The 19278-nt window shown below is 39.5% G+C and overlaps 2 protein-coding genes and 1 long non-coding RNA gene across 4 annotated transcripts; all 3 read right to left on the reverse strand.

The window, feature by feature from the left end:
- Positions 1-470: 470 nt before the first annotated feature.
- On the reverse strand, positions 471-4387 carry LOC112435254 (uncharacterized). The gene is made up of 10 exons (XM_076887218.1): positions 4315-4387; positions 4081-4182; positions 3945-3979; positions 3079-3231; positions 2778-2906; positions 2529-2567; positions 2256-2381; positions 1620-1746; positions 712-876; positions 471-603 (listed from the first exon to the last, which is right to left on the reverse strand). Exons 4-9 carry the CDS (start codon positions 3079-3081, stop codon positions 767-769), a joined length of 534 nt encoding a protein of 177 aa, XP_076743333.1. The 5' UTR covers positions 3082-3231; positions 3945-3979; positions 4081-4182; positions 4315-4387; the 3' UTR covers positions 471-603; positions 712-766.
- Positions 4388-10822: 6435 nt separating this feature from the next.
- Positions 10823-15725, reverse strand: LOC143419943 (leukocyte elastase inhibitor-like). Of its 2 annotated transcripts, XM_076887820.1 has the most exons (7): positions 15572-15725; positions 15408-15479; positions 15188-15307; positions 14942-15094; positions 13616-13780; positions 12242-12382; positions 10823-11426 (listed from the first exon to the last, which is right to left on the reverse strand). In XM_076887820.1, the coding sequence occupies exons 3-6, from the start codon at positions 15196-15198 to the stop codon at positions 12376-12378; spliced, it is 336 nt and encodes a 111-aa protein (XP_076743935.1). In that variant the 5' UTR covers positions 15199-15307; positions 15408-15479; positions 15572-15725; the 3' UTR covers positions 10823-11426; positions 12242-12375. The 2 variants fall into 2 exon arrangements, with proteins under 2 accessions (XP_076743935.1, XP_076743934.1); XM_076887819.1 differs by lacking the exons at positions 15188-15307; positions 15408-15479; positions 15572-15725 and having other exon boundaries at positions 10829-11426; positions 14942-15092.
- An 868-nt stretch (positions 15726-16593) lies between these two features.
- Positions 16594-18832, reverse strand: LOC143419774 (uncharacterized). The gene is made up of 2 exons (XR_013099772.1): positions 17988-18832; positions 16594-17194 (listed from the first exon to the last, which is right to left on the reverse strand). It is a non-coding gene; the product is annotated as an uncharacterized LOC143419774 (long non-coding RNA).
- Between the last annotated feature and the right edge of the window lie 446 nt (positions 18833-19278).

Raw genomic sequence — 19278 nt, forward strand, 5'->3', positions numbered from 1 at the left:
TCACAAGGAGCTCTGTGGAAATTTAAAGTGGTGGCGGAATGACGTGGGTTGTCGCCTATGAACAGAAAAGTGGATAAAGTTCATGCAGCTTTTGTGCTGCTGTTGCAAAAAGGAACAAATACAGACAAAGTAACAATAAATAGTTGATTTGAAATTCATGCATATTTTTAGCTTTTCCATTTCTTATTCAGATATTTATCAATAAGTGACTTATATGTATGTATATATTGTATATATTGTGCTATTCCTTACTTCTTGTATCTGTCTTTGTTACTGTTTGTACTGTAACCAATATATTTCCCCTAGGGATCAATAAAGTATTCTCATTCTATTAATATTAGCCCAGAGAAGGATGATGCTGTGCTCACTCCTTAGAGGAGAAATCTGTTTTGATTGGGATCTGAATAGTTTGAGTGAAACAGGAGCATGCCCCTGATTTAACAGCCCCCGATTGCTCCATTTTCATACCTCACTTGTACCAGGAAGCATGTCTTGTAAAACAATGTGGATTCTGAGCGTCCACTCTCCAACAGTAACTGGATTTTTAAGGTAATCCCTGGCGAAATCGCAGCACGCATCCCAGCTGTTAAAAAACACAAAGGCCTGGAGGGGAAAAATGATGCAGAGGAAACATTCAATATTAATCATTAAATTGAATTCAATTTGCAAATGCAAATTTCTCTGTATCAGCCTGCTGGGTCTACTCCTCACCCTCCTCTGCAGTGATAAAACGATTATTTTGTAGTACAGAGTCTGAACAGTCTGATCAGGGACGTAACGCCACACCAGCTTGGTGACATCCTCCTGTCTGTAGTTTCCTTCTGGCAAACCGGTCAACATGATCGTGGAGAACGTAGAACCTTGAGATTGGGCTTTCTGCAAGACACAAGGTTCAAGAACCAAAGTTTATTTGAAGAGAAACTTTGCGGTACTTTTTAAAAAATATATATTATTATTATTACTGACCACATAGAGAAGACAAAATGAAACCAAGTTTAGCAGAAAAAAAGAAATGTGGTTTTTGAGGTGAGTATTTGGAAAAATGGACACCTCTTGGTATTTACTCAAGGATTCCTGATTTTTAATGTTTACAATGATCCAGTAATATCAATGTTTTGACTTTTATTTGAACTTTAAGCACCTTTACAGATACCCAAGGTATCATAGACATCAGAAAAACAATGATTAGTGGGTTAGATCAAATGCCAGACTGAAAAAGTGCAGTTTAAGTAATGGCTCTGGTTCATGTGTCTGGGGCAGAGACAAGCAGAAGGAAATTGACCACTGATGGAGCAAAGATTTCTGGAGGGGCCAGAAAAGAGGTCAGAGAGATAATAAGGCAAATGAGCATCAAAGGATTTGTGGGAACCAGAATCACAGTGTTAGTGGATAAAAGTTGAGGGAATGTGTCACAATGATTTATTGTGAACAACAATAAATCAGCAGTTTTGTCTGCACTTTATCCACAGCCCAGGGGAGAACTGAAAAATCTATTCACGAGTGTTTCACAAACAGAAAGCGAAAGAAAGGTCTTACCAGATGACCTTCCATTAACTTAACCCATCTTTTTTATTCATTTAAATCATCTTTGTTTAAAATCCCATTTAAAAAACACTTACGCAGTGAGGTACATCCACACTGTGGTATTTTCAGCCTTGACAATTTGTGGCCGGTGGCCCGTTTCAGAAGGCTGTACCAAACGCCAAGGCGATCAGCATCACGAAGAGACTGAAATTCGATAAACACCTGAAACACAAGAAAGAAAATGTATTCTGAACATTTTACCTTCACATTGTAAATGTTAGAAAATAAGTGCTAAGCACACGTGGAAAGAGTGAACTAAGTACAGCTTTACTGTGGAGTTCACTGGATTCAAAAGTCAGAAATCCTGGCTCAATGATGCACTGGAGCCATGCTCAACATGACCCCTGCACTAATGCTGTAATGTGATAAATACTAGTGCGCATGAGCATATGAAGAATTGCTCAGCGAGCAGCTTATCGGCAGTCTCTCTTTACTATCGCTATAGTTTTGCAGTTGTGCTTTCCTCAAGATAAGTAGCATCCAAATCTAGACACATTATCTCTTTGTAAGGATGGATTTATGAAGGTTGGTGCATGTCCTTTAGTTTGGTGTGGTTAATCTGTCAATTTTTCTGTATGGTTAAGATTACACTTACACAAGCACATATCTCATACAGCCTTTCACAGACTTCTAACACATGCACTTGTTGGCATTTATGAGTGTGTTTATACCTTGTTGAGAAGAGGCAGGTAGTTTCTTACACAATCCATTTTTTTCAAAGCTTCTCTGAGATCCCGGGACTCGCCTGGCGAGATGTTCCTGATGTAGATTAATCGTGCTCCATTGTCAGTCACTTGCTGCTTCGAGAAAACCGGGTATGTCCCCATTTTTCAAGGTGTTTCGACTTGGATGTGAGTGCTTCCAGTTATGACTTTATACTCTGACCAATAAATCTAAAGGTATTCTAGTGCAGTCTTTGTTTCTGAGATATGTGCATTACTTACATAGCATAGCCGTTTCATCAGAGACTTATAAAACTCAAGCTGAAAGGAAAAAAACAGTTCAAAATCATTACATCACTTCGGATTCGGTTCGATTTATTTCAGCTTAAAGGTATTTTTTTTCTACAAAAAGAAATATTTTTTTACATTTATAATCACACTTTAAATAAACAAGCAGAAACAAATATTTTCAAATAATTTTAATAACATCTGTCACAACAGTAGATTGCATTATCTACACACAGTGCTTACCGGCGTCATTAAAATGTTGCCCTTCTCAACCTGCAGTCGAAGTTTAGACCCATTGAGAATAAAATCATGATTTTCTGATACTAGCACGATGTTTTTAGCTGCCACTGCTGTCGGCATGAGGGCAAAAGCCTGAAGGAAAAACAAACAACCAAACACTGATTTGTACTGCATAACCATGAAGACAGGCACTCACAAAATATGTATTAACTAACTAAATGTTAGCTAGGTCATCTTACAAAAGAGATTTAGAGCGCCATTAAAATGAAGGTCATAACCCAGCCCAATGCAAACTGGTGCTTACCATGCGTGCCTGTGGTATAACGTAGATCGTGTCGTCGTAATACTCAAATCGGTGTCGAGTGAGCAGACGGGCGATGTCCTCCTCTGCATAACAGCCATCGTGATACTCTGGCAGGTTGCTTATTAACAGCACCTTGTAATCAAGCGAAACAAGCTGTGCAAACGAAAAGAATTTCAGGATCAGTTTACAATTCCAGACAGAAATCTGAAAAATGCAAACATTAACTTATAAACCTCACTTTGAGCACTGTCTACAACTATGAACACAATCAGGTACCTATTACAAAATGTTTCTGATGCTAATTTTCCTTTACTTCTTTTTTTCTTTCTTTTTTTCACGTAGTGCAGCTCTACCTTGACTCACTGACAAAAAAGGCAGTAAGAGTCAGCTATGAAAGTACTTTTCATTTAAGGTGGATCCATAAACAGTGATAACTGATTCACAAAAGGCAATGTGTAAACAGCACTATTGCACATGTCAAACTTGGGAAGGAAAAACCTTTTTAAGCACTCAAAACCACCATGTCCTGGATGACTGAGCATATAATTTGAACATGTTAAACTAGCTTTTCAATAAAGGACTTTTAGTATGTGTTAGTACATGAGATAATTGTTTTATTACAATACTAAATTGGTAACCAAGAATAGTGCAATTCTATTGGTGTCTATACTGACTACAAAATCTCTGGTATTGTGACACCCCTAGTGAATTTTTTAACATTTTTCTACATTTACACCTACTTGAGCGTCACCTGACAATGAGATATAACCCAACTACAAACTTGTAAAACAAATTGAACTATTTCAGATCAAAACTTAACCACTTTGATAAAGCATGTTTTTCTTACAGTGTTTTTTTAATGTTACCTTTGAATTGGGAAGTTTGACTGTCTTGAGACAACCTGTGAAGTGCAGAGCAAAAGAAAAACAAAAAAAGAATTATAAAATAGAAAATATCTTCACATTGAGAAATCTTTCATACAGATCTTTGGGGATTTCTTACGGATTCTTTCTGGACGCAGTTGCTCTTGTATCCGCTCCCAAAATGTTGGGTGGGTAACAGCGACCGGCTGATCCTTTGAGATCTTCTCTGCAGTCACAGAGTCTTGGAATAAAGGAAATGTAGTTAAGTTCAATAGTGGTAGTTTAGATAGGATGCAAATTACCCAGCTGATCTAAATACAAATCTGCGTGGTTGAGGCCGTTTCTGCTTTGGAAGCCAAGACTTTTGGCTCACCGTCAACTGCAGCACCTTTAATTGGTTCAACAGCCTCCGTAGCCTTGGCTGTATTTTTAGGTGCCACTGCAGCTTCCTTACAAACACACACACACACACACACACACACAACGAACATACATTAGTTTGTATTACTACCAAAACTGTTAAGTTACTACATTCACACTAAAAATCATACATGAGCACTTGTCATGAGCTTACAAGTATTTACAGACAAGTTGGAGTCTTCCATGCAAACTACAAGCAACTGTGGCAACTTGCAAGCAACCAGTGCGATTCCAAGGATGTTTTCAGTACAATGTGTATATATAGATTTAAAAAATGCATAATGCAACACAGCAAAATAAAAACAAAGTACAGTTTGTATGCTTTCATAGCATTAGACTTGAGCGGAAGCTTTCTGACATGGGGATGACTATATAAAAGCTCAGTATAATCCAAAGTAACTATGAATTTGAGGGGTGCGAGACTGTAGAAGAAATGTAAGGATAACCAACTGACTTTAAACCGCATAATGAATGCAGGACTACAACCGTGAACGGACAGTATATTTATAGAGAATTGTAGCTACGGTGCATAAATATCTATCTTAGATTGCAGAAGCAAACCAGGAGACAAACAGGAGAGGAACTTTCTCTAGATTCACAAGTAGGTCAATGAACTCATCCATCTATAACAGTGACAGGGGCGGACCTAGAAGGGTGGCATGGGGTGGCAAGTGTCACCCTAAAATGATCCCTTGCCACCCCAAGTGCCACCCCAGTTTTGCATATGACAGTGTTGTTTATTAAAATAAGATAGCATTAACAGTTTGAGTGTAGTTACAGTCAACAGTGAATATAAATGCTAAAACTGAAAATATTGCATAGTGTTACCCCCCTCCACCATTAACAAATGGTTCAGCCCATAGCAGGACCGGCTTTTTTCTTGTTTTCAGTAGCAAGCGATGCTTATGATTGTGCCAGAGCACATTCTGAACAACACCATGGGAATTTGGCTTTTTACACAGGTGGGTGGATGTTACACTCTGGAAATGGAAGGAAGGTGAGTGTTATTAACCCTCTGTGGTCCACGGACACGCTGCACCTCCAAATCACATGACTGATGTAAGCTGACACAGCAACAAGCTGCAGCCATGCTGAGTTTCTATTTCAGCCACATTGAAAATTCGGACTTCAAAGTTTTTAAATTTCAATTACAGGCCAGTAAATCCAGAGTTATGATAATATATATAAGCCACGCTTTTTTCTAAATACTGTCGTCACGTTTTTGTGTGTGTTTTAAGCATTCTGTAAGGACAGCACGAAAACAGTAAAGAAAGAAAAAAAGCCACCACTTTCCTAAATGTACCATGTCGACCAATTAAAAAAAAACAGTCAACGCGTGGGATTTGATTGTTTAGGAAGAGGGAAAAGTTTTAGGAGTGACGGTAACGGCAGCGAGACAGAGCAAGCAAGTGAGAGAGAGAGAGCGAGAGAGTTTTTAGATGTGGGAGATTTGTGACGTTTAGTGTGGAGTGTTTACTTAGTGTGTTGTGTTGTGTAGTTGTTCTGTTGTGTAGTCGTTTTGTTTTGTGTGTCAGGTAGGGCACTAATGAATGTCACAAAGGCACATTTGCAATGTAAACACTGTCACTAAGTAGAAAACCAGCGGAGTGATACACCTGCTGTTATCAGGCCTGCAGGTTTATCCCTGTGCTGTTCTGTCTTTTGGTGGACAAACTTTTTTTTACTGGCACACATCATTTGTGGGGCATCTTATTGCGACACCTAATTGTTCTCTCATTTTAGTTGTAGCAATATTTTTAAATTCTTATACAAAATGAAAAAGAAAACAAAAACGGCAGGTGTATTGGCTGCATTTTTAGATAAATAGTTGTTTATGTTTACAAAATGTACAATTTATATTTGCATTTCAAGTTATAAAAATATACTGTGTTTTTTTTACAGTAAAAAAATACTACTAGGATTTTAAGTTCTTTGTGTGATTTCAGATCAGTAATACTAATGCAGTATGTCAGTGAAAAAAACAACTAAATTCAGTTGAGCTGAAAAGAATGACACCAAACAAGGCAAGGGGAAAAAATAAAATGAAACAATCTGAGGGTGAAATACAAACGTCAACTCAAAAGGAGTCAAAAATGGCCGATTGTATTTCAGACCTCAGTGGGTTCATCCAACAAATCATGAAAAATTAGGTTTAAATTTTTGTTCATGACAGTGCAGATTTCTGACATTTTGTGTCATTTAAGCTGTAACAATGTGATTGTTTTCTAACAGTGTGAAACATAAGTTAGACTTGTGTTGGTAAATGAACCGCCCCATGTTGTGTAGCTTTCTGGATTTTATACTTGTTGGGCTACATATTTATTTATTATACAGGCTATACAGAAACTCACATGTTTTATGTAACTAAAGTGTGTAATTATGTGGGCTACAGACAATAATTAAGTTCTAGACTATATTTATATGAAAAACGTGTATACTTACTGCATTTGAATTATTCTAATCATATGTAACCACTATGGAGTGCCAGGACTGCCATAATGAATTAAATACACCATTAAATAATTAATTAAATGTGTCAATAATTAATTAAAATGTGAAATACATAAATAATTAATTTTATGTATTTCCCATTTTAATTAATTATTGACACATTAAATTAATTAATTATTGACACATTTAATTATTTATGTATTTCACATTTTAATTAATTATTGACACATTTAATTAATCAATTATTGACACATTTAATTAATTAATGACACATTTAATTAATTATTTATGTATTTCACATTTTAATTAATTAATTATGTATTTCACATTTTAATTAATTATTGACACATTTAATTAATCAATTATTGACACATTTAATTAATTATTTAATGATATATTTATTTATTTCATTTTGGCAGTCCTGACGCCTGGCTCTCATCTTGAAATAATTTTATCTGTCAGCCTCACCCATCAAACTCAGGGGGCGGGGTTAACGCTGCCCATGCAGCTTCTCTAACATTTGATTGGTTGCCGTGCAAAGTAAGTCAAAACAGGTCGATCCTAGAAAATCGATTGCTTGTGTAGACTTGGGGCAGCCAGTTATCCCAGAATGCAGATCAAATCACAGGCAGCAATGGTGGTGGTGTAGTTTTAAAATACCCCGTTTTTCTGTCACCAGCTACACTTTTAACAGTGTTTTAGCCGCGAATGTCGCGCCGTATGTCTGGTCAGGTTGTCAACATAGAACATGTTTGCAAAAGTGCTCAGATGTTTTCAGAGATTTCACTAGCTCTGCTAACAATTAGCATGCAGAGTGCACCCAGGGGGTTACGTTAACCGGTTTGTTTACATATTTCACTCTCCGTGTTCCACATGTTGCATTCGCAGATTCTCATTTTCACCGAACGATCGTCTCTTTCCGCCTGGTCTTGTGTCTCTGTGCTTCTGTAACATAAAGAACGAGCTGACATTTTTCTCACGAAACCAGCGATCAGCTCAACAGACCCTCAGTTTACCTGCATGCATCCTCCTCCTCATCTGTCAGCTGTTTAACACCTGCTGCTAATTCAAGAAACACGCCTACGTTACCTGGTGATAGTCACAGTTTAACTGGGCAGCCGGTACTCGATATAAAGCAATGTCAGCGCATTTTTCTGCACAAGATAAGGAAATATAGTGTTTTCCCTGAGCGCAGAGCTGCTGGAGCTTGTTTCCTTACAGAGCCCTTTATAGGCAAACCAGCTTCATCAGCGGCTGATGTCCAATCACCGGCACACAGCTTTGAAACCTCAGCTGAGTTTTAGCTCTCAGTGGTTAAACGCTGGACTTCATTCACTCAGGTTCTGTCTGTCGGGTCACGTTTACTTCGCTGTTTTATTTACAACTGAGCAAATCGGTTTGGCTGAGGTTAAAGTTATGTTTCATAACTGCATAGTTTCACAGACGTTTAATGGTTCACTGGCACATGTGTTAGACTGAACTATTCGCTTTTCTTTATCTGGTGTGTTTTGGATTTAACAGTGAATTTTGAGATGAAACTGACTTTTAAAGTGTTTTTATACAAAGAGGAAAGAGAAGGCGCATTTCCACCGAGAGAAGCAGAGTTTGCAACAGCATGTTCATCATGAAGTCTGCAACCTGGACAGAAATATTATATCATCTGTTTTTTAATAGTTATTCAACTGTATTCTAAGCACCAGCTGTCTGTTAGAATGTGATTTTTTTCCTCTCTCTGTTGGCAGAGGTATAAAAATGCACAGGAAAATCTGACGTGCATGGCAAACTTCACCGACGATATTTAGGGAGGAATAAACACACATCAAACATAAATGAACCATTTGCCTGTCTTCATAATTGAGAGCATTTTCTCTTCTTATGTCAACACTCTCTCTCTCTCTCTCTTCTTTTTTTTTTTGCTTTTTCGGTCATGTTATGTTTACCTGTCAAAGGCTTGTTACAAACTATGAAACACATGGTGCAGACTTCTGGATGTTAGAAGAAAACGAATACTGCTCATGAATGAGACTAAAGGCAGGAAGGTGTCCTTTAAAACTAAACATGTTAATAGGACCTCCCTGTTTATATCATAGTTTATGATATAGCACGTGTATTTCAGTAATAGCCTGCTGATTTCAGTGTAGTGGCGAACAGTCGCACAGCTCACGTAGGCGTTATCTGTGATACTCCTTAACTATAATTTATCCAAGTTAACTTCAGTTAACCATTCAGACAGTTCTTTTGCAATGAAAAACATAAACACCCATGCTGCCGGGAGGTTTCCTCAGTGCCAGCTGTTAACATTATAGCTGCTTATGCAGTAACCATGGTAACCACGGACTGAGCGGCTGGATTGACGGAGGTCAGACAACAATTTTACATGTATGATCTTAAAACAGGACACAGCCACTATACGTGCTGGCCTCATATCAAATGTGAAGGCAGACTGAGTCTATGTTTGACGTTTGTTTATATCTAATCTTCCTTTTCAAACATTTAAACAGCAGCGAGTCTGCAGCTGAGGGAATACAAACTCAAATTGTCGGAACAGGTTTGCTCGTTTCTTGGATTCATTTGGTGATTTATTAAATGTATAACTGTTATTCTAATCTGCTGCTGAGTCTCTTACACTTTTCTTTATGCTGTATATTTTCACGTCTCTGGAATAGTTGGCAGTTAGATAGTCAGCTGGGAAACTCTGTGTTAACTCATGGAGCTGAGGATATCGTGGATATGCTGACCTCGCTCCGTGGTGTACAGGGCCGTTTACCCTCATGATTAATATTCGCAATAAAAATATTAGCCGAACATCATGAAGTCTGTATGTGTTTCATAGTGTCGAACAACCTTTGTACAGTTAAAGCCAGCAGTTACTACATGACAGAAACACCCACGTTATCTCTTTTATGCGTTTATACACAGGTCACGCTGATTACTGAACAAAAACCCAAAGATCAGATGTTAAACAGATTTATTTGCTCTCTCTCCTCCTTAAACATGTTTTTAATGTTAGTTATAATTCAGAATTGGCGACTGAAACACGTAGGACACATAAGAACATCAGGAAATAAAACATCGATAAATATAACCTCAGTAAAAGAAGTCAGCGGGGGTTACTACAGCTGTGTACCGGGGCCTGCGCTTTGTCGGTGGGATTGCTTGCGAGGCGAGCGGGTCTATCCCACGCTTTGCCGTGAGACTGTGACGACATCTCCGAAATCATCGAAACACTTTTGCAAAGAGGCTGTATCTTGACAAACCGACCAGACACATGAAGATTAAACCACTACATTCTCGGCTAAAAAAATATTAAAACGGTATTTGGTAACACACAAACAGGGTTTTTCAAAGCTCAGTTCTGTTAGCTTCCACATGCCGGTTGTTGTGTGCTAGAAACAATGGCCACCAGGCCAAAGCAATGGTTTTGACTCGATCAGCGTTAACCCCGCCCCCTGAGTTTGATGGGTGAGGCTGACAGATAAAATTATTTCAAGATGAGAGCCAGGCGCCAGGACTGCCAAAATGAAATAAATAAATATATCATTAAATAATTAATTAAATGTGTCAATAATTAATTAAAATGTGAAATACATAATTAATTAATTACATGTGTCATAACTATTTATTTAATTAATTAATTCCAATTTTAATTAATTATTGACACATTTAATTAATTATTTAATGGTGTATTTAATTAATGCATTATGGCAGTCCTGGCACTCCATACACAAAGGCTCTCAAAACAATACATGTATGTGAATTTTTGCGTGTATTCTTATAATTGTTACCTTTTTCTTTTACTCTTGGCTTTTTGTGTTCATGTTCTGTTGTTTTGTATACTTCATCTGTTCGTATGTTGTATACTCATTGTTTGTTAAATAAAGTTTAAAAAAAAGAAACTTAAAAAGGTTACCTCTAGCGGCAACATAAGGTATCAACCCAAAAATGGCTCCTACAAAAATAATGTCTTCTTTCAACTGGGATTAAGATTGTCTCATTTCCAGCAGGTGGCACCACAGTCCTATAACCCTCATAGAAAGTCCTTGTATCCTATTATTATAGATGGTAGATTTATAAATGGCCTGTATTTGTATCGCGCTTTTATAAAAACAATGAATGAATTTCCTGCTGCACTTAAGATAATATAAAGATATAGAATCAATAGCAGCCAATCCTAAATGGGCCTGAAAAATAAAAATATGTTAAAGACACAAGTGATCAAAGTAGAAGTACCCATCACATAATATAATAAGAATAGAAGAATTGGCCTGCTATTTACAGCAACATACTGCTGTGATGGTTTTATTAATAGCATGAAACCAAACAGTAAAACCCAGAGATAGTGCTGCTTAATACTGAATAGAAATTAGACTGGAAGAACTGGAAACAGAAAATAATGTGGACGGTGGACAATCCGGTAATAATGTCTCAACTGAACACAACACAACTGATCCCCAAGGATTTACAGTGGAGATCATTTAAAGTTACATTATGCTTACCTTGTGTCTGCTTCTCCACCCAGCTGTTGATGTGGACCCTGGCCTCCTCTGCATTTCCTTTGAAGTCCACAGACTCGAGCTCAGCGTTGTAATGCTTTTTGGTGCCTTTTAAAAATTCCTGGAATTGTGAAAATAAGTCACTCGAAACAGATTCAACAAACTACGGAGACTTCAATCAAGTTCAGTCACTGTGTTAAAACATTTTCAGTCCTTTGGATGCAGTTGAAGCTTGAACTAACCAGTCAGCCTTTGTCTAATAAAAGATTAAAGCAAATAGCTTGTTGGATGCCAATTTAAGTAGCCAGCATAGAAAAATACACAGATTGTGGGTAAGCTGGTTTGTAACGTTTCGGTTCAGATGGCAGCAGTTTTTGCTGACAAATGTACATTTTAGTATTTCTAAGTATTAATAAATTAGTGTTTTACTTCTTTATATATTTCTTTATACTATTTGCAAATATTTTAAAAGTTTAATCTGCTGTGATGACTGGAACACAAAGGAGAGAAATGGTGCCTTGTCTCTTGTTATGAACTGTAAATAAATAAAACTGTAAAATGATTATATTTCATTTTTGTTTTATCTGTTTAGTTCTATTTTTTCAGTTTTACTGTTTTTGTGTTATTTAGTTTTAATGCAAATGTTTCTATTTTATTGCTGTGTTTTATGAAGACTTGTCTGTTTTTTATCATAGAACATATTCTTGTGAAATGTTTCCAGTAAATACAGTGAACGTGTACTACCACTACTACTGACTAGATGTAGCCAACTTCATGGTATTAAATTAGCATTACTGTCCTAAACTTTGTGTAAGTGAAAAATCCAGGGAGCAGGGAGAAACGTGCACAGCTTTGGCCTCATGACTTATAACAGGGCTCACTGCACAGGTTAGTCATTTATTGTAAGTCTAAGTAACAACAGGTTTCCTCTCACACCTCGAGAAACGTGTAGGACCGATCCCCGTAAAGTCTGTTGGCAAGACTGAGGGAGTATGGAGCATCAGCCTTGTTCAGATCAGTTAGTAGTTTGGCAAACTTGGCGTGGACATCGTCCTCGTCGGTCTGGGGTTTCAGACACTGTGAACAGCCAGAGAAGACTTGCGTGTTATAAAGCCACGATGAACCAAAGACAGATGAAAGACAGCTAATATGGCTAACATAACTCTGCATTGGCCTTTTTGAATGTATCAATGTTAGTTTGTTTTCATTTGGTAATAGCTTTCTCATAACTAACATCCACTGAATGATTGGATTCAAAGTCTTAAGGAACTGAAGGGCTCAGTAGTAATCTGTATTTACAAGGCCTCCTGCATCTTTTGGAAAGAATACAGAAAAAGGACAAACAGACGCAACAAACGCTCAAATATGTTAAACATTTAGAACATGTATGATGTTATGCTTTTGTTGACACTGAACTTTTCACCTGCTGCATAAATCTGCTTTCTACTAATTCTGTTTTAAGGTGTTAGCTATGTGTTGGATATAACACAGAGCACCTGTATAAAAAAGCCCAAAGCCGACTGTACTTCCTCAGGAGGCTGAGGTCTTTTAACATCTGCAGGAAGCTCCTGAGGATGTTTTACCAGTCGGTGGTTGCTGGAGTACTTTTCTATGCTGTGGTGTGCTGGGGGAGCAGCACAGCAAAGGAGGACTCATCCAGGCTGGAGAAACTGATCAGGAGGGCTAGCTCTGTGGTCGGCATGAAGCTGGACACTCTGGTGACAGTGGCAGAGAAAAGGACATTAAAGAAACTGATGGACATTATGGACAATGCCAGGCATCCTCTGCACACGGCCATTAACAACCAGAAGAGTCTGTTCAGTGACAGGTTGCTTCTCCCAAAGACAAGAACTAACAGACTTAAAAACTCCTTTGTCCCACACGCCATCAGACTGTTTAACTCCTCTCTGGAGGGGAGAGGGAGGGGAAACAGGAGGACAAAGGAGGGGGGAACAACTAAGCTGTAGTGCCTCTTCACCTCACTGTACAATACTTTTGTAAATAGTCAACGGTGCAATAGACTCAATACTTGAAATGTGCAATTCACTTGTATTTTTATTTTTATTCCTATTTATTCTATTTATCCCCTTCGTATATTTTATTTATATATATGTGTGTGTGTATAACTCTGTAACTTCTGTCGGTGCTGTGCTTTTTTGGAAATCGAATTTCCCAGAGGAACCCACCCGAGGGATTAATAAAGTTCTATCTAATCTAATCTAATATGTGGTGGGAAGTTTGGTGTGAGATACTCTGGAGCTAAGACCTTGAATTTCCCTGTCAGATCACAGTTATTCGCTTTGTTACCACCTTGAGCAGGTAGCCCGGCAGTCTGGTTTGCTGCTGAATCTGCGTCTGCGTCTGCATCCGTGTCTGCATTGGCGTCTGTAGCGACGACGACGACGTTTCTGACTGTGTTTGTGTCGGTTTCTCTTCTGCCGGCTTTGGTTTTTCAACCTCAGTAAAGCCGAGGACCTGTGAGGGAGGAATCAATGTTGACATTTTCATAGTTTGTTTGTGTGTGAATATGTGAATGCATGCATGCATGCATTACACATGTTATTTGGATATAAATATGTTTGAGCAGACATTCTGTGGTGACCTGCTTCCCTTTTGGAAATGAAAAAATAAATCCACATGACAAAAAGTCTCAAATTTAAGGTTAAATAAATATGGAGGGTTATGGACGCACTGGAACGGTTCGCAGCCGAGTGTGAAGCAGCAGGAATGAGCACCTCCAAATCTGAGGCCATGGTTCTCAGCCGGAAAAGGGTGGAGTGCCCACTCCGGGTCGGGGATGAGTTCCTGCCCCAAGTGGAGGAGTTCAAGTATCTCGGGGTCTTGTTCGCGAGTGATGGGAGAAGGGAGCCGGAGATCGACAGACAGATTGGGGCTGCAGCTGCAGTAATGCGGACGTTGCACCGGTCCGTCGTGGTGAAGAGAGAGCTGAGTGTAAAAGCGAAGCTCTCAATTTACCGGTCGATCTACGTCCCTACCCTCACCTATGGCCACGAGCTGTGGGTAGTGACCGAAAGAACGAGATCGCGGATACAAGCGGCAGAAATGAGCTTCCTCCGAAGGGTGGCTGGCCTCTCCCTTAGAGATAGGGTGAGAAGTTCAGCCATCCGGGAGGGGCTCAGAGTAGAGCCGCTGCTGCTCCACATCGAAAGGAGCCAGCTGAGGTGGTTCGGGCATCTGACAAGGATGCCTTCTGGGCGCCTCCTGGGTGAGGTGTTCCAGGCATGTCCCACCGGGAGGAGGCCCCGGGGCAGACCCAGGACACGCTGGAGAGATTATATCTCTCAGCTGGCCTGGGAACGCCTTGGTATTCCCACTGTCGCCAAAGTGCTTGCTCATAGGGGGTCATATGATTGTTGGGTTTTTCTCTGTATCTATGAAGCGCCTTGAGGCAACTTTTGTTGTGATTTGGCGCTATATAAATAAAATTGAATTGAACTGAATTATCTGAGGAAGAAGCAGAGTTGGTTTGTTTCCAGCTGAAATCATCCAGGCTCAGGAATTTGAATCGATCCACATCATTTCTGCTTGAACTAGAGAACATGAGTGTCGACTTACATTTGGTCTGTGAGACACATGTCATAGTGACAGTATTTGGGTTAATATGGCATTACTCACCCTGGTCGCATTTCTTCAATATCAGGCACCAAGTTCAGGAACTCGTTCTTTGCAGCCCGCGCAAGGTAGGAGGTCTCCAGAGTGGGAACCATCGGGAAGTTTTCACAGTCTGAGCAGGAGGGACTGGAGGCACGTGAGCTGTTCTCAGGGGTCCTTTAACACAAATCACACCAAGTTAGAATCAAATAGATAACCTGTCAATAACCGTTTGCAGATCGAGGTCAATGTTCCTAAAAATATGTTTACTTCTGGCCCATGGAGCCACAGCGGGAGTCCGAGAGAGGGGCAGGTAGAGGAAGGGGTGAGGGTGGCACTGCTGAAGCTCGTCACGGATGGATCACGTCCGATCGGTGAGATGAGAGAAAGCTGAAGTGAAACAACAGCAGGATGAGGTAGACGTCAATATAGGAACTCCCTGATGTGACACAGAAAGGCTATTTTTTAATTTCTTTGTATCATTTCTCACCTTGCAGTCACTGATGCTGTTCACCAGCTGGTTGTATTCAGTATTGAAGGTGTGTGTCAGAAGGCGCAGGCACTACAACACAACAGGAACAAGACCGATCAGCTCCGAGCAGAGAAGGAAGAAGGCAGCAACAAGAACGCCCACTAAGCCCACGTTTTTCTCACCTTGGTGGCCAGCTCCTTCTCACGCTTTCAAAGGTGGTGCTGGAGATGTGCGAGGAGACGGAGGTGGACGTGGACAGAGTGCCGGAGCTCACGCTGGGGGACAGAGACTCACTCAGGGACTTGGTGGTGGGAGCTGTTCCCACGGGAGCCGCCTCTCCCAGAAGGTGACGGGTCTTTTCCACCTGGACGAAAGATGGGGGCGAATGTGAGGTGGGGAGAAGAGGGGAGGTTAGTCATGTAACGTCTGTACTCTAAGAAAAAACTTTTTAGAATAGCACTTTGTTCTTTGAGCTGAAAAGTCATTTTTCCCTCAATGATATTAAACAGATTTATTTCTTTATGAATCTTTTAAGGCCCCACCTCCTGCAGCTGCTCCATCTTCTCCAGCTCCCACTGGTGCTCTAGGATGAGGCTATCTCCTCTGGGCCTCCAGCCGGCCAGGTTCTCCTCTCCACGCACATAAGCCACTGATGTGTCCAGGACCTTCCTCCTCCTCTGCATCCCTGCTCAGGACATGAGCCCTCATTAGGATGAAGCTCTCCACAGAATCTCCGGTCAAACCTCACAAAATTTCAAGAACCACCAAACAGCTAAAACAGTAAATGAGAGCAGGAACACGGATTCTGCACAAAGACGTAAACACAAAGACCATAAAAGATTCAAAATAATGAATATAGGATGTCATTATAGTTTAAAACAATCTTCTGTTGCAGCATCTTGTGCACAACAAAAAGCCCTCATCAAGTTTTGGACAGGATGGGAAGTCTTGCCGAGAAATGACTGTGGAAGTGGTCAACAGCAATCTTCCAAAGTCTTCCACCGGTTTTGAAGTACTACGTCTTCCTGCACACTACTGTACCTATGAGTCATTTCTAATGGACATTCAGGTGTGTCTCAACTCTACTGACTCAGGTTTTGGTCTGGTTTACGATTGATTCCATAACCACATGGTAAAATTAGACCATTTCTTCTTTCTTGCATCACATTACTGTACTCGGTGTTCAAAGAAACGGACAATCTAGTGAGTTCTAGTTCTTTTTAATACACTTGACAGTGAAAAATACACACTACAGGTGTGCATTTATGGCTTTTTTAATATAAACTGATGAAGAGTTCAGATATCAAAATCAGTTGTTCACTGTACATTATAAATTACACAATATGTTTTGTTTATACTCGCTACTGATACAAAAAAAATTTCTAGAAAAAATTATTTGAATTAAGATGTTACACTACTCTACTGTGTTCATTGTATTAAATCTGCTCAGAGTTGACATGTACTGTATATCCAACAAAGAAATGAATATCATTAAAGTGACAGCTGTATAAAACAAATCCTGTTTTATAGCCACTCACTGTTTTGTTGAAAATGAAATTGGTTATGCTGTTTTGAGTCAGTATTAGCTACAAAGCTGTAGAAATTTAAAAAAAAAAAAAATCCTCCTGACATAGAAACTGATTAAATGTAATAATGTCTTTCTACAAGTGATTTTGAAGTATTGGTAGCACAGCAGGGTCTTGTTCATTCAGTGCATCTGGGAGCTGAATCTCAGGAATGGTGATCTCATTTGATGGGCAGCGATTATGTTGTCCTGTCCAGTCCACACCATAATCCTCATCAACCTGAAAGAGCATGCACATGTTTTAAATCTAAACTGAAGAGGTGTTTCCTGCAGCTGTTCCTAGATGGACTTATTGAGTCTGCCAGGGCCTATGTGAGTTGCTTAGGCATTGGCTACCAACTAATTATTCATTCACCCATTCTAGGTCAGGATTGGTTCTCTTCAGGTATAACAAATTTAACTTTGTTTAAAGTATTGCCATCTATACCTGACAGGTGGGATAAAAGAGAATGGCTTGGGAGGCGCACAGCAAATCTCAAAGTTTTCCAATTAATGCTGAAAGAACCAAGGATGTAAATGTATTCTTGTTTTAGCTTTACCGAAGACACCAGAGAAAGTATATCTATAATGCTGCTGAAATAGACAAAACCATTTCAATAAACTCGCTATTTAACATCAACCTTGTTATGCGTTATCAGAGAACAATCAACTGCAAACAGCAATGAAACATTCAACTATGTACTATTTAAAGCACTAATGACCCTGTTGTCTAACAAGATGTGATAAGTAAGTAGACTGTGGAAAGCTGGTGGGTCTACTCTCTGTGTAAAAGGTTCCTACAGGCTCCACTGACCCCAATCTCCGAGTTAACACACTAACAGCTAACACTGCTAAACGTGTCTCAACGCCGAGATGGCGCCGATAGCTTTAGCCGTAGCTGCCCCACTTAGTTTAGACAGTAACAAAAAAAAGTAAGCGATAATAATTCATTGTCAAACGTCATAATGAAGGTCAACACCTAAACAATGCTGTGTACAGAATCACACAGGTGCTCAATTACAGCATAAACTTACCTTAGACCATCCTCCGTCATTTTCCTCCTAATTGTGCTCGGAGACACAGAAAATGTATCGGCAATTACCCCGACGGTTATCCCGGACAGCACTAAAGTCCTGAGTGCTGCACCGGGATTTCTAGACGTGGACGGCCAACATTTGAAGACTGTTTTTCCTCGGCGTATTCCAAACGAACACGGTGCTGAATTGATCTTAAACCTTTGACAATGCTGTCATCGATGCGAACATCTTGAAGAGCAATTATCATCCCAAGCATTTCAGAAACATCTAAACGACTCAAAACAGTATCTACAGGTAAATGATCCCTCTCTATCTGATTTGCTTAAATGAGCAGAACTGGCTGAAGTTCACACCAGTCCGCCATCCTCCGTGACTTTTGACCTAGCACGCTGTTGCTAGCTGCAGTAGCCGTCCGCGGAGCCGGTATCCAGGAAAACTAGTCGATGGTAAACGATAAGCCAATAGGTGCAAAGGTCCAGCCCACTTACATTGATTGACAGACAAAGTCATTCTGCTGAAAAGTCGCATTATGAAATAAATAGACCATCGGGAAAAACGGGATTTTGAAATAAAGACTGACTTTGAAAAAAGGTCATTTTGGACTAAAAACGGCTGGAAATAAATAAAATGCCTCAGGAATAATCTCTGTTATTGTGAAAAATAATGACCATGAAATAATATTTCACAATAATAAGTAAATTTATATAGCAGAATGCAATATATTTCACAATAATGAGCATTTTTTTCAAAATGTGTTCCATTATTTCACAATATCATTCTCACATTACATATCTGTGTCTTATTTATTCACATAGTTATTTATTTCATCTTGACCTATTTATTTATTTAATTTTGAACACTTTGGAGTTCCATATATATTTAGACGCCGGGCATTGACAGACCTGTTTCTGCCGGAGACTCAACGGACAGTCGGGGATGAGAGCTTTCCAACAAGGTTCCCACATTTAAAATAAACCCCACAATGAAATTTAATGCTAAATACATACCATTAACGTGGTCGCATAAAATGGAAACTAAGAGCAATCCTTGTTTTAAACGATGTGTTAGACCAACGCCAGGACGATTATATAGTGTTATTGCTGCTTATAATAAGAAAACGACAGGTTGAAAAATCCTCTTCCAGCCTACTGAAACAAACCCCTCTTTAGCATAAAAGAAACCATTTGCAGTCGAACCGCGATCACTCACCAGACTTGGGGTACGTTACAATAAGGATGTCATCCGGACGAAACGCAAACTCCTCGTAGTACCTGAGGCTCTCGGGCGG

This window comes from Maylandia zebra, linkage group LG8 (genome assembly GCF_041146795.1).
Source record: "Maylandia zebra isolate NMK-2024a linkage group LG8, Mzebra_GT3a, whole genome shotgun sequence".
Lineage (NCBI taxonomy): Eukaryota > Metazoa > Chordata > Actinopteri > Cichliformes > Cichlidae > Maylandia > Maylandia zebra.